This window comes from Ambystoma mexicanum, chromosome 5p (genome assembly GCF_040938575.1).
Source record: "Ambystoma mexicanum isolate Mex_15411 chromosome 5p, UKY_AmexF1_1, whole genome shotgun sequence".
Classification (NCBI taxonomy): domain Eukaryota; kingdom Metazoa; phylum Chordata; class Amphibia; order Caudata; family Ambystomatidae; genus Ambystoma; species Ambystoma mexicanum.
In genome coordinates, this window is record NC_090930.1 from 129,712,789 (window position 1) to 129,730,253 (window position 17,465).

A 17,465-nucleotide genomic window follows, 5' to 3' on the forward strand; every position below is an offset into this window, starting at 1 on the left:
CTGTTACCTACTGGGTCGGCCCACCACGGAGCGGCTTATCGCCTCAATATTTATCCAACATATCTACTCTGCATGGTCACTCTTCCCCGGTGCAATGCTTACACGTCAAAGTCTACCCTTAAAATGAACAGGCTTTCTCACTCCAGTTGCTTCACTGTTAAAACTGACCCTCAGCAGTTTGAAGCAAACTGTGGCCATTATAGTCGATACACAAGTAGAGTACCTCAGTGACTTAAGTGGTTATTGTTGAGCTCAGTGAGAAATCAGAAGGTCACAGGTTCAAATTCGATCAAGGCGAACTCTGCCATTCCTTCTTCAGCTATTGATAGACATTTATAGAATTGAGTTGGGGAATAGCAACAATCGGTGCTGCAAATAGTCCTCTATCCTCTGCTGCAAGGATCTGCAATCTTTGGATCACTGGATGTTTTTGACTACATCCCCAATCATCCCGACCCAGCATAGTCAATGGTGAGAGATCATGGGAGTCGTAGTCCAAAGCATATGAAGAGCTACATGTTGCAGACTCTTGACCCAGCGATTGGACCTGGAAATGTTTGTTTTGTATGCTGGTAGTACTAGCACCACATACACATCAAGGTATATTTATAACCTAACATTTCCCGAACGCAGGGACATACATAGTATATAACAGCCACATTTTTTCCAGTATACATTACCCAGGACGTTAGACAGGCTCATCCTGGCAATGCGTACCCAAGATGGCCGCCATCATTTCAATCCAGGCGAGAGAACATCGTTTGTGACACATCACAGATGAATTCAAATACCAGTGCGAAATAATGGGCACCCCTTGCCGTACTGCCACCTGCTTGTGGCACTGGCTTCCCTGTGAATATTGCATTATAAACTGATATGCTTGGGAATGCCAACTAATCCTGGCTAATCCAGGCTCAGTGAAATGCCAAAGCTTTTTAATTAACCAGCCTCAGTGTGTTATTAAGAGACGGGCTGGGCCGCTGCCCGCCACACTCTGCCTGTTATCATGGCACGATTGGGTTCATGCCTTTTTTGTTTTCCTTTACTTAGAAATGATTGGCAGAGAGCGTCTCACCACTAACGTAGAACAGAGAATGCCGGACAGTTGCTTCTTCACTGCACACCTTATCCAAGAGGGGAGGTGGAGAACATCAGAAGTGTCCACCTGGTATAAGGGCTGAATACTTGACCACACTGTGTGCTTTTGGGCAAATCACTTTCATGCCCCTGTGCTTTCGTCACTGAGCAGCAAAAAATGTGAGCTCGTAGGAACAGGTTCACTGCCACTATTGTGTCTTTACTGTAGTATCACCGAACATACAATCATTCAATAAAGTGAGTTATTTGCCCTCCGCTAAATAGGGTCAAGGCCAGAAAAAAAACTGCATAAGCCGCCATGGGGTATGCTCCCATCTTCCAATCCCTCCGGACCCCTAAGTCCTTTCTTTATTGTAATGTAATGTAAGTGGTTTTGTATAGAGCCCTTTGGCACTATTGATGGCCTCAATTTTATCAACTGAAACGTAATTTATTAAGCATGGGCAGTGCTGGAAATGGAAAAAAATGTACTGGGGGATCCTTTTAATCCTTGGAGGGGCGGGGCCGTGAAACGGAGGTGGGGTTGAGAGGCGTGGCCACACCAATTCCCCTACCTCGCACCCCAATTTACCTGCAGGACCAGAGCCTTGCATTGCCGGTCCCTGATGCTTCTTCCGTCTGGCCACCATCAAAATAGACTGTGTCTTTTTGGATGATGGTGGCTATTTTGGAACATGTATTCCATGGTGGATGTCATCCGAAAAGGGACCTAGTCCCTTTTCCATTTCAATGGCGATGGATATTTGTTTTACTTTTTTTTTTCTATGACGGGAGATGGACTTGCGTCGAGCTTCGCTCAGGCCTACCAAAGCACCAGCTGGCGGGCTGTTAAACCCCATGTCTGCCCCCCAACTAGGGCTTGAAAGCTGTAGTCCGTCTTACGTGCTAGGTCTGCTCGTTAAAGCGCTGGCTGCTCATGCGTGTGTCGGCTCCAGAACAGGTCTGAGTGTTTCCTGCACTAGCTCCTGGACCTGGGGACAGAGCAGCTCTGCTCCATCTTGTTCCGGTCCATTTGCTTCCCTGACCAGGAGTGTGTGGGCCACTGGTGAGATATGCACACAGATCTCCTTGTGTTACTATTTGTAACTTACCAGCCATAAACACAACTGTACTTCAAGCCTTTTCGCTGATCTTATTTCAACGATATACACGGACACAGCCACACAGCCCACTTGGCGTGGGATGTGGCCACGCCCAGTGGTCACTTTGCATGGGTCCTGGCCATTGCCCATGACCTAGCACCTCTCGTACACCCATGGAGTTCACTGGGCATGGCCTGTGACCACACCCAGTGGTCACAGGGCATTGGGAATGGCATTGCCAATGACTAGCACCTCCCATGCACCCATGGAGTTCACTGGGCATGGCCTGTGACCCACACCCGGTGGTCACAGGGCGTTGGAGAAGGCCATTACCCATGACTAGCACCTCCCATGCACCCATGGTGTTCACTGGTCATGGCCTGAGACCACGCACAGTGGACACAGTGTAGGACATGGCCATTGCCCATGACCTAGCACCTCCCAGACACCCATTGAGTTCACTGGGCATAGCCTGCGACCACACCCAGTGGACAAAGGGCAGGGGTCTTGGCCCTTGCCCATGAACTAGCACCTCCCAGACACCCATGAAGTTCACTGGACCTGGACTGTGACCAACCCCAGTGGACACAGGGCGTGGGGCATGGATGATGGTGGCTATTTTGGAACATGTATTCCATGGTGGATGTCATCCGAAAAGGGACCTAGTCCCTTTTCCATTTCAATGGCGATGGCTATTTGTTTTACTTTTTTTTTCTATGACGGGAGATGGACTTGCGTCGAGCTTCGCTCAGGCCTACCAAAGCACCAGCTGGCGGGCTGTTAAACCCCATGTCTGCCCCCCAGCTAGGGCTTGAAAGCTATATTCCGTCTTACGTGCTAGGTCTGCTCGTTAAAGCGCTGGCTGCTCATGCGTGTGTCGGCTCCAGAACAGATATGAGTGTTTCCTGCACTAGCTCCTGGACCTGGGGACAGAGCAGCTCTGCTCCATCTTATTCTGGTCCTTTTGCTTCCCTGACCAGGAGTGTGTGGGCCACTGGTGAGATATGTTACAGATCTCCTTGTGTTACTATTTGTAACTTACCAGCCATAAACACAACTGTACTTCAAGCCTTTTCACTGATCTTATTTCAACGGTATACACGGACACAGCCACACAGCCCACTTGGCGTGGGATGTGGCCACGCCCAGTGGTCACTTTGCATGGGTCCTGGCCATTGCCCATGACCTAGCACCTCTCGTACACCCATGGAGTTCACTGGGCATGGCCTGTGATCACACCCAGTGGTCACAGGGCATTGGGCATGGCATTGCCCATGACTAGCACCTCCCATGCACCCATGGAGTTCACTGGGCATGGCCTGTGACCCACACCCGGTGGTCACAGGGCGTTGGAGAAGGCCATTACCCATGACTAGCACCTCCCATGCACCCATGGTGTTCACTGGTCATGGCCTGAGACCACGCACAGTGGACACAGTGTAGGACATGGCCATTGCCCATGACCTAGCACCTCCCAGACACCCATTGAGTTCACTGGGCATAGCCTGCGACCACACCCAGTGGACAAAGGGCAGGGGTCTTGGCCCTTGCCCATGAACTAGCACCTCCCAGACACCCATGAAGTTCACTGGACCTGGACTGTGACCAACCCCAGTGGACACAGGGCGTGGGGCATGGATGATGGTGGCTATTTTGGAACATGTATTCCATGGTGGATGTCATCCGAAAAGGGACCTAGTCCCTTTTCCATTTCAATGGCGATGGCTATTTGTTTTACTTTTTTTTTTCTATGACGGGAGATGGACTTGCGTCGAGCTTCGCTCAGGCCTACCAAAGCACCAGCTGGCGGGCTGTTAAACCCCATGTCTGCCCCCCAGCTAGGGCTTGAAAGCTATATTCCGTCTTACGTGCTAGGTCTGCTCGTTAAAGCGCTGGCTGCTCATGCGTGTGTCGGCTCCAGAACAGATCTGAGTGTTTCCTGCACTAGCTCCTGGACCTGGGGACAGAGCAGCTCTGCTCCATCTTATTCTGGTCCTTTTGCTTCCCTGACCAGGAGTGTGTGGGCCACTGGTGAGATATGTTACAGATCTCCTTGTGTTACTATTTGTAACTTACCAGCCATAAACACAACTGTACTTCAAGCCTTTTCACTGATCTTATTTCAACGGTATACACGGACACAGCCACACAGCCCAATTGGCGTGGGATGTGGCCACGCCCAGTGGTCACTTTGCATGGGTCCTGGCCATTGCCCATGACCTAGCACCTCTCGTACACCCATGGAGTTCACTGGGCATGGCCTGTGATCACACCCAGTGGTCACAGGGCATTGGGCATGGCATTGCCCATGACTAGCACCTCCCATGCACCCATGGAGTTCACTGGGCATGGCCTGTGACCCACACCCGGTGGTCACAGGGCGTTGGAGAAGGCCATTGCCCATGACTAGCACCTCCCATGCACCCATGGTGTTCACTGGTCATGGCCTGAGACCACGCACAGTGGACACAGTGTAGGACATGGCCATTGCCCATGACCTAGCACCTCCCAGACACCCATTGAGTTCACTGGGCATAGCCTGCGACCACACACAGTGGACAAAGGGCAGGGGTCTTGGCCCTTGCCCATGAACTAGCACCTCCCAGACACCCATGAAGTTCACTGGACCTGGACTGTGACCAACCCCAGTGGACACAGGGCGTGGGGCATGACCATTGCCCATGACCTAGCACATCCCAGACACCCATGGAGCTCACAGGTATGGCCTGCAACCACACCAAGTGGACACAGGTCATGGGTCCTGGCCCTTGCCAATGACCTAGCACCTCCTAGACAACCATGGAGTTCACTGGCCATGGCCTGCAACCACACCCACTGGACACGGGGCGTGCAGCATGGCCATTGCACATGACCTAGAACCTCCCGGACACCCATGGAGCTCACTGGGCATGGCCTGCGGTCACACCCACTGGACACGGAGCATGGCCATTGCCCATGACCTGGCACCTCCCAGACACCCATGTAGCACACTGGACATGACCTGCGACCACCCACAGTGGACACAGGGCATGGGGCATGACCATTGGCCCCGAGTGGGGCCCATCCAATATCCTTAAAGCACCCACTGGTACTAGGCATTGTCCATACAGACCGATCTGTACAGAGCATGGTTTAACGGAGCTGTTTGCAATGGGGCAAAGCAAACAGCAAGTCTATGTTGCAGTGACCTTGCAGGGCGTGTAGCCATCAACTCACCACAGAATGGTAGATCCACATTATTTTGCATACATGTTTTCACTGATAAATTGCTGAACAGAATGTGCATAATTGTGTTCTGCTTATGCAATAAAAATAGAAGAAACGGCTACTAGAGCATTTTGGTAAATGTGAAAGATCTTTCTACATCTGATGCAAAATCAGTGTGCTCCATATGTTCTTCGTATAGAAACTTCAGAATAGTTTTGCTCTTTTTCTGCCAATACGCAAAATCTTTGTGGTCTGTGTTAGGAAAGATTTCATAGTCAAATGTAATTTTTCCCTCCATGTGTCAACCCCCAAACGTTTTGCTGCTGTTCTACACCCTGATCTAACCTTTGCCAGAGAAGCGCAGCCCTCAGCCGCACTCCTCTGGGCCTTCGCTCACTTCATATGGGGAAACTGACATGCCCTTAAGACAGTACTGGGAGACTTTGTTTGCCTTAGTCCTTTCCTTATGTTGTAGCTTTTGTGCAACATGTAACAAGAGTGCAGTGCAACTTACTTTACCGCACCCTTGGGTCTCTAGTCATTCCAAAGGCCCTAGAAACTCTTGCTAGACTTTTTATGAACTGTGCAGATGTGTCACGGACAGGACTGGTGGCAGCTATCGTTTATCTTATGTTTTGAACCCTTTCTTGCCATGTTATCCGCGCTTACCGCGTTTGGCACGAATAGGTGGCCTGGCTCCAAAATGGCCATGCCACGAGGTTCTTTGTCCTGTCCTTTGGCCATCTTGCCCCTTCCCCAGGTCGAGCCAACCCAGGTCAGTCCTTATTTGGTCATGCACTTTCCCACGAAACCCAAAGCATTTGCAGGCTTCTGCATGCCTTGTGTGTGTGCCTCCAGGATGTGGGCTGGGATGTCTGTTCCCAATACACATCCTGGGTGCCAGAGAGTCTGGAGTGTCCTGAATGCCTGGGACCACCGTGGTCCGTGATTGGTCCACGTATGGAGTGAGTGTTTGTGAGCAGATCTCCCATTGGGTCCTCTACGGTTTGGCGCAAAGGGAACTTTGGATAAGAGGAGGCCGAAAACACCACTACCATGTCGATCTCCCGAGTTCACACAAACAAAGGACAAGGAGCCAAGTATCCTGCAACAAGAAGCCGAGTCGTGGAACCGCTGGAAGGTTTGGCACCCTGAGCCCGCTGTCGTCCTGCGAGACCCCTCTGCATCTGATCGTCCTAGAAGGACTGCAAAAGCGCTTCGACCCATTAGACAAGTGGGACCAACTATTCTCGGCACCTTCATCAAACCCTGCAAGTAAGCCTCTTCGGAAGTGTCCCTGGGCCAACCAGTGGGCTGACCAGGTTACGCAGGACGTTTGCTATGTCACCGCCGCGGCTTCATTGAAGCCCTCGAAACTGGGTATACAGCTTGCTCTGTGTCCACGGCACCCTCACCCTGAATTTCGTACACTTGGCATTCCCAGGTCTGAAGTGAGACGAGTGCGCCCGGACCTGAGTACAACGCGGTTACTGTGTTGCCCTGCTGTGGCAACGGCCTGTCAAGTTCCCTGCACTTGTGACCCCCTTGACCCTGAAGCCTGCTACCGCGGAAACTACACTGTGTCGAGACGTCCTGATCGTCAAATTCGAACCTGCCAGAAAAGTGGACTGTACTGGCGAAGTCTGGGTCTGCTGCTTCGGGGACCGGTGAGTAGTCCATACCCCAACCGGTGGCCCCTAGTGCAGGAGCCCAATTTTACGCATAAAGTGGCCCACGAGGCCCCCTTTCCTTTCCACAGCTATTGCGAAATAGCGGCTCCGTCCCGCACTCGCAACTTGCCTCTGCCCTCCAGTGGAGGTCATGCTTGAATAGGAGGGATGTGTTCTTCGTCGACCGTATCCACCTTCCTGAGCAGCTAGTGACCCTTGAAGAGACCCTAGTTTGTCCATTGGCACAAGCGCATGCATGTACTATTGAGCATAAGGCTCCTCTCTTCGTAGGGCTTGGACTGCCTCTTAGTTAGGTGTATTTTTGATGTGGAACTGGGTCTAAAGATTACTTGCACTACCTATTTTCCTCCCCATCTAGGTAGTATACATATCTCGTTCTTCTTAATCCGTTAGACCCCTCTGGTCTTGTATATATATTGTGTTGATTGTGATGTGTTGGTTTACTTTAGTATTATTGTGATTCTTTGCTATGGTCGATATTCCACAGGCCTTGTAATAAATGTGTCTCTATTTTTCATATAACACCTGTCTGGAGTAATTTGTAAGTGTCCTTTCTGTGTGTGCTCATTGAGGTCTTTCAGTCACCCTCACCCCTCTTGAGACTTAGTCTTGACCGCCTGCCATAGCTACCCTGATTGGTCTGGCTTGTCCAGAAGTTACCCTGTTCCAAGAAACTAGGTTGGCCTTCTGAATCTCTGCCCCTCCAGGTCAGAGTTCAGAAATCCATCATAACAATCTGTCAGCACATCTTTATCCTCTGTTTACTGTTAGAGAAGTGGTAGAAATCAGGGAAAATGCATATGCTGCAATAGTTCCCCTTGTCCTTGACCTCCAGATGACTCCAGGTCACCTTGACACAATGCTCCAGTCACTGGCTTTCATTTACCAACCTGGTGCCTGGTTCACTCGAGTTCTGCTATTTTTACTGTAGTACTAAACCACAGTCGTTTGTAAAATAACAACCCAGGACCGGAACTCCCCGTGCCACACCTGCAAGGCTCTAACCTCTCTCTGCTTCTCTTGCAGGAGGCTGATGACCCTCAACTCGTGTGCCTCTATGAAGCTGGAAGTCCACTTTCAGCACAAGCAGGTAAGTGTGATGGTACAGAAGACAGCTCACTGTGGGCCGCTACGAATTCGAGTACAATCTAAGCAACATGTTCTGTTTAGTCAATCCAAACGGTACATCGCCTGCTTACATGCAAACGACCGGTCATGGTGTATACAGTGACCGACCGGGTCTATATAAAACATATAGAGATACAGTTCTCTTATGATGTCTGTGAATTTGGGAACTACGTGATGTGCATAGCTAAACTTACCCTGAGACTCAGCTAAAAATCCTCCTGCGTATAAGAAACATTATTCCTGCATAGCGACGTGGCAGCCACTTTATCTTCGCATGCTAATTCTGAGGCTGTCTGAATCAATATATATGGTACAAAACAACGTTTTTAATGTTAGTGTAACTCTTGTGAACACTTAAATGAGTACTACACCCAGTGTGCATTATGTGCTTAGTGACTTTATCACACCACCCTTTTATTACACACACATTTGGCAAATATGAAGTTCTGTGGTCCTTCTTATGTTCCCAACATGCTCCTTGATTTTATGCAAAGCAGGCTTGAACTCTCACATGTGCTTTCTGCCCCTTACCCTTTCTCCTAGGGGTATTTTAAAAAAAAGGGAGTGTTCCAGACTGTCTCCCTCAGAATGATCACCTCTCAGAACATAATTGATATTCTTTCGTCTTGATTTTGAAATTGTGCTTTACGCAGTAAGAAAGGTGTAAGATCATTATTATGACCACAGTACATACTGGATGTGATCATTACAAATGAACATTGTGACATTTTAAAAAGAGCCAGTTTACAATGTTGGAACAATCAAGTTACTTCCTTTTGGTTAACAACTGCGTTTGCAACAAAATAAACACAGCTCCTTCCCCTCAAGATACCTTCTTTCATCTGGCCATGCACCTGTCAGCAACGGCTGGTGTGGCTCCATCAAGCAAACACCTGCCAAATCAAGTGTTGCTCACATAGAAAGAGACAGAAACACAAAATGAGTCAATGAGTGAGGCAAAGAGTAAGAAAGAGAGAGAGAGAAAGAGGATGCAGAGAAAGAGTGCGAGAGAGGGAGCGGTAGAGATGGCTTGAACTGCGTATGATGTTCCAGGTACCAGTATTTTCATAATATTTCCTTTATTCTTTGTGAAAATGGGATCATAATTCAAGAAACCATTGTTCACGCAATATATACATCTTCCAATAAAAAAAACATTATAACTAAAATATAGGTAAAAATCTCCCTTGCATTGTCTAAATTAAACCTTCTGTTAAAATATATAATACGTCTTTCTTCCTCACCTTCCTTTTCTCTTCAGTTCCAAACCTTCTCTGTTATCTGGCATTCGGTACAACGTCCGTTGATCGCAGGATGTTTTTTCGTGGGGTTTTTACCATGGATTATTTTACGGGAAAAAAAACTCATCAAAATTTTTAGGGGGTTAGAAATATATATATTTGGGGTGTGGTGTGGGTGTTCGGGAATATATAAAATATTAAGAATATATAAAATGTTAAACGCGATGGGTGTTCGGGGGAGCCCCCCAAAAATAAAAAATAAAAAATTCAATGAGTTTTTTCGTTAAAAAATCGGCGGTAAAAAACCCTGAGAAAAAACATCCCACGATGAAATGACATGGAACCTGGCATTTTTGGCTATATTCCCCATTCTAACTTCAGAAAAGCTCTTCTATTTGTACTGATTACTCAAAATATTTAGGCAAAAGCAGAAACTTGAGGGCCTCCTCTGTACCTCTGCCGTGTGTCCCCTCAAACAAGGAGTCCATTATTCTTCTCCTGGATTCCTTCAACTTCCCACAAAGAAAGAGACCATGCATGGATGTTTCAGGCCACTTAGCGGCACGCTTGTTTACCTATCTCAATATCTGTGTGGGGACCTTAAAAGGACAACTCTGGTGGTGACCTACATTATTTTCATGTTATTCCTTTGTGAGTGCACCATGGTACTGACCTGAAATAGGCCTGTCAATCATCCTTCCATCAAACGTCACTCGTATAATCGCTAGACGTGTGTTTACACGTCACACATCCGGATTCTTTCTCCAGCCTTTCTCAAGTCTTTTCTATTTTCAGCCGACATTACAGCTTTAAGTATGTAAAAATAAAACTGCATGGGGGGGGGCAACCCAAGCGCCCACCTAATTTGACTGCCATTGATCACAAGATATAAAATTGTGTGTTAGTCACACAAGAAGTGTTGTGCCCGCTTACAATTCACCCTAGCGGCTGCAAGTCCAGTCTGCAGACTCATTGCCTGTACTGGGGGTCCGTTTGGAAGGCAAATACAAATGTGTCAAGTAGTGTATTTCAGAATGCCCACGTTGGATTTGGTCTTAATATTCCACACCTTTAATATTTGTGGTGAGATTTTCTCCTTAAAAGTGTTACCCACTGTGGCAACCCTTGCTAAGCCTCGGTGATGGTCAAAGCTAGAAGTTCCTGCCACTCCGTCTTTTGCTTTTTGTTGTATCATCAGTGCAAAGTCAATACCAATACATCATTCATATGTTCTACTGGAAATGATCTACTTGTTCTAATTTGCACCCATCTTTCAGAACGCCATAGTTTTATCGATACTTCTGGCAAGATCGTTCAGTTTGCAATAAGCAGAAAAAATTAGTAAGGGCTCGCTGGAGCCCGATCGGTTGTGGCACATTGCTGTCAAATCGCCTGCATATGCAAGACGCGCAATACAGACCGAGTTTGATTTTGGGGTAAAGCATGCAGCTTTTTGTAAATCCTCCGAAATTTAGCCAACAATAGATTAAACGAAAAAGCCGCTAATAAGCACCCCTGCGATAGGCCCCCTACATGCCTATTCTAACAGTGTGTTCCCAAACCGGTCTCTTTGAATCTGTTTTAGAATAGAGCGCTATGCTCAAACTCAATTTTCCATATTGTGCTGGTATGGTGTCCGGACATTTCGCCGAAAGACATTTCGTCGAAAGACATTTGGTCGACAGAATTTGGTAGAAAATCAAATGGTCGAATTTTTTTATTTATTTGTATATATATTTTTTAGGTTTTAGTTTAGGGAAAAAAAGGGTTTTTTAGAAAAAAAAGGGGTGGGGGGACCCCCGCAAAAAACAAAAAAAAGTGAAAATAAAAAAAAAAAATCGACCATTTAGTTTTCGACCAAATGGTTTCGACCAAATGTCCTGTCGACCATTTGTTTTCGACGAAATGTCTGGTAACCTGCTGGTATTTACAATATCTAAAGTGCATGCCCAGTCAATGTCCACAATGTTTAATAATTTATGTTTTACACCCTGAGACTTCTGGGCAATATGGGGTAGAGCTACACAATTATCTCTTGAAGACAGATATTTCTAAAAGCAAGTTTGTGACCATGTACTTAGAGTGTGGGAATCTTCCCATGCCATCAATTCTTGTAAAAGTAATTTGGCAAACATGTCACTGCTTATTTTCAATAATGCTATCAATCGAAAGTTGGCTGGGTAGCCTTTATCCTCTTTTTTTTGTTTTGTTTGTTAGGCGGTGCTGTTAACCTAACCGACCAATATCCTGCTGATGTTTGTGATCAGTGTTCTCTTAACAATCTCAGTGATCAATCTTCTGTCAATTGATTTCAGACCAATCTTCTTCAATGGCTGAATTACCACTTTTTGTGTAATGTTTAAGTAACCAGCCTTCTGCTGTTAATTTAAGTGACCAATCATCTGGTATTTTGTGTCAGGCCCAGCTTTATATAATTATGTCTTTACTCTCTTAGAGTTGTGTCATCTCCCAAAAAAATGTGTGGACCAGAAATAGTGAAAGTCAAGATAATCATCTTCTCAAAAATAGGGTCTCACAAATGGTCTTCTCACATTTCACATCTCGCTGATGTCCAGAGAATGACTGGGGGCAGAGAAAGCTATCTCAGACATCCGAGCAATGAGTCAAGAAAAGACACCATCAAAACCGCTCACAGCATGGAGAATAGAAAAGACTGTATCACAACCACCCATAGCAACCAGGGCAGAGCAAACAGAAAATACACCATCATAACTGGTCAGAGCAAGCAGAATAGAAAAGACTGTATCACAACCACCCATAGCAACCAGGGCAGAGCAAACAGAAAATACACCATCATAACTGGTCAGAGCAAGCAGAATAGAAAAGACAGTATCACGACCACCCATAGCAACCAGTGCAGGGTGACCAGAAAAGACACCATCAAAACCGCTCACAGCATGGAGAATAGAAAAGACTGTATCACAACCACCCATAGCAACCAGGGCAGAGCAAACAGAAAATACACCATCATAACTGGTCAGAACAAGCAGAATAGAAAAGACAGTATCACGACCACCCATAGCAACCAGTGCAGGGTGACCAGAAAAGACACCATCACAACCGTTCAGAGCATGGAAAATAGAAAAGATGGTATCACGACCACCCATAGCAACCAGGGTAGAGCGACCATAAAAGACACTGTCACAACCGCTCAGAGCATGGAGAATCGAAAACACTGTATCACGACCACCCATAGCAACCAGAGAGGAGCTACCAGAAAATACACCATCACAACTGCTCAGAGCATGGTGAATAGAGAAGACTGTATCATGACCACCCATAGCAACTAGAGCAGGGATAACAGGATAGCTTCTCTTCTCTGCTGTTTAGAAAGTGAGTCTGGAGAAGACTATGACAAACCCCCACATCAGGGGCCCATAGACGGTTATGTCATAACAGGAAGCAATAGAAGATTGTCACACAAATGCCAAGCGGAGGAGAGGAGAGAGGGCTATATCGCCCAACCATCGGATTTGAGAGAAGTGGCCTTACAACTAGTCAGAAATAGGGAAATTAAGAAATTGCTCACAGCCGCTGAGTAGAGGGACCCAGGCAAAGCTTTCCCACAGCCACTGAGACTATGGAGAGAGTGGGGACAGGAAAGGTTCCCTCACAGCCACAGATATCAGTTACAGGAGTTGGGAGGGGGGGCAATAAAATCATATGTCATGACCTAGGGAAAGTGACTTACCCTGCAATAGTCCCAGACCATGGCACTGCATTTACCAGCTGACCGCTCCACTCAATGCAACCTTCCATAGCATAGTACAGAGATTCTGTCCTGCAAGTTATGTTATGTTACTGGGATTTATACCACTCACCATTGCCATGCTATGTTCACATGATGCCTATACCAAGAGGTGCTACCATTCAACAAACCACAGTGGGTGGCAGAAAGTGCCTGGCAGTGCTCACCCCTGCAATCATTTGGAGGACACTGGGACACCTGCAGTCACTTTCATTCATACGTTGTTGGTTCCTTCTGAACACTTTGTTTTTAATTGCGCTTTGACTTTAGCATCTTCTGCAAAATGTCCATTAGTCATATTCTAGTGGAGCACTTTACTAATCAAAGTCAAGTTTAAAATGACGTTTGCCAGTACATTTGGTTTGAGTTTCAGCTTGTGACTGTCGTTAAAGTCCCATCTGAAGATCAGTTCTGGGTAAGAACAGTACTGGGTGAGACCAGTACTGGGTTGGTGGTCTTCAGTCATGCAAGTTGCTTTCAGGAACACCATGGGAGTGAGGGTTGTTCACCAGACACTGCTTAATGACTGAACATGCACTATGCCTCCTAGATGTAGGCCTTATTTCTGCATATCTCACCTGTTTTCCTTCTTCTTTCTTCTCTTTTTAGAATGATGATTCTGGGGATGAGGACCTGTGCGCCATCAGTGACCGATGGGCTTTCCAGCCAGACAGCAGACGGTGGTCCCGACTGGGCTCTGCAGACCTCCTTTCGCATAGCCCTGAGGTCTTGAGCCGTGGCATTCGGAACACTTCAAGCCGCGACAGCATCCTCACCGACCTCAGCCTGGACCTGGAGGCCTCATCGCTGCACAGCAACACCAGCTCGGCCAGCGCCAAGAGCAGCACACTGGCCATTGTGATTACCCCGCCGGATTCGACTAGTCACTATGAATTTCCAGCAATTACCCCCACCAGGAAGAGTCTAAGTGACCAATCGATTGCTTATTTGCCCCAGTTTCACCCTGAGAGAAAACCCAAAAAATCCAACTTCCGAAGGTCAATGTCCATAAAACTGAATGGCAAGAACAGAAAAGAAAAGAGTAAAAAGGACTTGGTCTGTGGTGAGTCCCCATCGCCACCGGGCCAGGACCATGCTGATAAACAAGGAAGCCCTGGTTGGCAATTTCAAAAGGATTGTGCAAAAGGCAATACAACCACCCATTGCAATAAAGACTTTCTGTATCCAGAATACAGGACAAAACCAATGTTCAATTGCTCAAGCCTGCGAAAGCCACGGGATGGGCTAGACTGCAATGGGCATTTGGGTGAGGGTGGCTTAGATGTTAAGAGGAGCAGGTGGCCTCCAGGATCCCTTAGAAGGCCTAGCTGCCCAGCAGACAGCCTTATCTATATCCCTAGTGATCACAAGCCTGGAACCTTCCCCAGATCTCTGTCGATTGGAAGCATGTGCCCCGCGGACAGAGAGCACGTGATGGCTTGGATTTCGGAGACCAAGTCACTGGAGGGTTCCGAGTGCAGCAGTATAGACTCACAGTGCTCGGAATTCAGGAAAGCGCTGAGCTCGTGCAGTTCTTCGGGGAGCCGGACGAGTATTTACGACAACGTCCCTATTTCGTTGGACGGCCACACAGATCAGTTCGACTTGGGGAAGGGAGACACCTTTGAGCATCTAGACGCTATTCTCCAGCATGTCCACAGCGTACAGCAAAAAGTCGAGACCTGGTCGAAAGCTCTTTGCAGTGATTTAGACATCGTGGAAGACTCTGAAGAAGACCACGTCTTCCCTTCGAACCACGTGAACTTCGAAGAGCAATCTATGTCGGACTTGTGCACCTGTGCCAGTGACTTTGACAGCACGGGCAACTCTCTGAACGATGCCGAAGAAATTGAAATAAGGGAGAGAAGTGATTCCGGAGTTGGGGCTTCTCTGACAAGACGGCGGAGGTGGGTGTTGCATTCTGGCTGTTCGTCTTCCGAATTGGTATTGTGTGGTATGGTGCCTGTTTCAGTTGTGTGTACAAATGTTTGCCTCATTACTGCAGTGCCGACAGGGTACACCATTGTTAACTCGACAGTCATGTTGTAATGTTTTTTTAATGTCTTTTTACGAATAAATTTATCAAAAAATACAGGGTGGTGGGAAAGGGCTTATGGGCGGGAAACCCCTAAAATATGTATTTTAAATATGATTTGTTATTTCGTTAAAACATCGAAAAAAAGACTGTTGATGTAATAACTTAGAACTGCCAACGCAACTGATTAAAGTACAAGGCAATGAGGATTGGGTGTAAAACGTTGCCAACAGGCATCTCATTAGCTATGATATTATGCTATGCTGGTTCCAGTACAGCAGCCTGCATGCCCCAATGTACCTACGTCAGGGGCATACTTTGTAATGTTATGAAACCTAGGAAACAACCTGAATCACCAGATGATTTGCAGCTGGAAAATAGGGCAACTCTAGGTTGGCAGGATTCTTGGACTTTTACGCAAGTCAAGTGTAGCTCAGCTGTGCCCTCATATCGCCAAGGTTTGACAATCCATATACCCCCGCGACTGAGAGGCTGCCTTCGCCCCCCGCTGGGGACTCGGGTAAGTCCTTTTTTAAAAATGTTTTTAATTCCCTTCCCTCCCTCCCACCCGCCCCCAACTTACCTTCTTGGTCCTGCGTCCCCGGCGGGGGACGAGGGAAGCCTCCAGCCGTGTGTAGACTACGCCTCAACACGGCTGGGGGCTTCCCTTGTCCCCTGCCGGGGACGCAGGTATGTTTTTTTTTTTCCCTCTCCCCCCGCCCCTCCCCTGTCCCACTCCTGCCCTCCCAACCCCACTTACCTTCTTGTGTTCCCAGCGTGTCCGCTCCCGATGGCTGCCATGGAAAGGGAAAACGGACTCCGTTTTCCCTTTCCATGGCGGTGGCCATTTTCTTTTCTAGTTTAGCTTTTAGTGCCCCGGTCACACAATTCTTGCCCCCGATGCTCGGGTTCTATTGCTTAATTAGAACATGGAACTCATCATTATCCTCCCCTGAGCCCATAAGGAGGCCCGTGCAATCAACAACTGCTGTTATTGGCTGTATTCTGAGCATTCGGATTTCAGAAGCAGACTGGTAACCAAACCGCAGAAAGCATTTGTCTGCATTTAAGCGGCAGAAATGTCACTTTCAAGCAAGTTTATTTTCAGCGAGACAGTTCATCTTTGAGAGTCACTTTTCCAGTTTTTTCACTTCACCTGATCATGACAGGCATCATCTAATTTAAGGTAGAGATAAACTGTTTACTTTTATATTACGTACATGTGTTGCTTCCATCATGAAGACAACCTTGTTTTTTTAAATACTACAAAATAAAACCACTTCTCATTTATTAATACGCATTGTACATTTACTTTGCTCACTATAACGTTGGCATTTTTTACATCACCATGACCACTCCAAAACCTATATTGCTATGTGCTATGTGCTATGTGCTAATAGCCTTTTAAGATGTCATGCAGGGTTATTCTCGCTTGAGAATTACCCTTCCACGACTTATGGTACTCTGCGTCGCCTCGGGCCACAACTTGGGGGAAGTTATGGCCATAACAACAATGTGTTTTCTCAAATAGCGCTTCATGACAGATTCCTCCTGCTTCTAAAACGGAGGCGTTGCTAGGGGAGGGTTGAGGGGGCTATAGGCCCTGGTCTATTAGTTGTAGCCCCGGATAGAAGCTCAGGGGCTACAACCAAAAGGCAAGCTCGCCCCGAGTCCCGACAGTCCTGACTTTAGCGTAGCCCCTCATCGTTTCGAGACCTAGCAACACCCCTATTCTAAACACTGTAACAACCAGTGTGATTATTATCCAATCAAATGGTACCGACCTGAGAAGGGTGAAGGACTGAGCTGATCAAACAAAGTGCAAGTTGACTCCACGTCTGGGATGAGTGCTTACCTCAAGACCCATTTACCCGGACAACAGGAAATACAGCGGTGCCCCTGGATTCACGGACAGGTTCTACTGTACATTTAAAACGCATATCTTAATAATCTTTCTAAATAAAGAGGGAAAAGACAGAAAGCCGAATTACAAATTTGGCAGTGCAGTACATTCGTGGTAGTTAATCACTTACCACCAGTTACCCTAGCAGTGACAGAAATACCACCAATTTTATTGCATAGCCGAATTCCAAATGTTACCTTGAAGTGGAGGTTTTACCTTCAACCCTACTAGAGGTAAATCTTCCACTTCAAAGCCAAAAAAGGTCTGATTTATCTTGTGTGAAATATGAAATACCACCCGTGGAATATCCG

General features: G+C 47.1%; 1 protein-coding gene across 4 annotated transcripts in view; it reads left to right on the forward strand.

Moving 5' to 3' along the window:
• STARD8 (StAR related lipid transfer domain containing 8) overlaps positions 1-17,465 on the forward strand; it is a 648,599-nt gene that overhangs the window by 591,522 nt on the left and 39,612 nt on the right. For all 4 annotated transcript variants that reach the window (XM_069612521.1, XM_069612520.1, XM_069612523.1 and 1 more), the window contains 2 exons: positions 8,105-8,168; positions 13,826-15,123. In XM_069612521.1, coding sequence (XP_069468622.1) covers positions 8,105-8,168; positions 13,826-15,123 — 1,362 coding nt within the window. The remainder of the gene's footprint in view (positions 1-8,104; positions 8,169-13,825; positions 15,124-17,465) is intronic.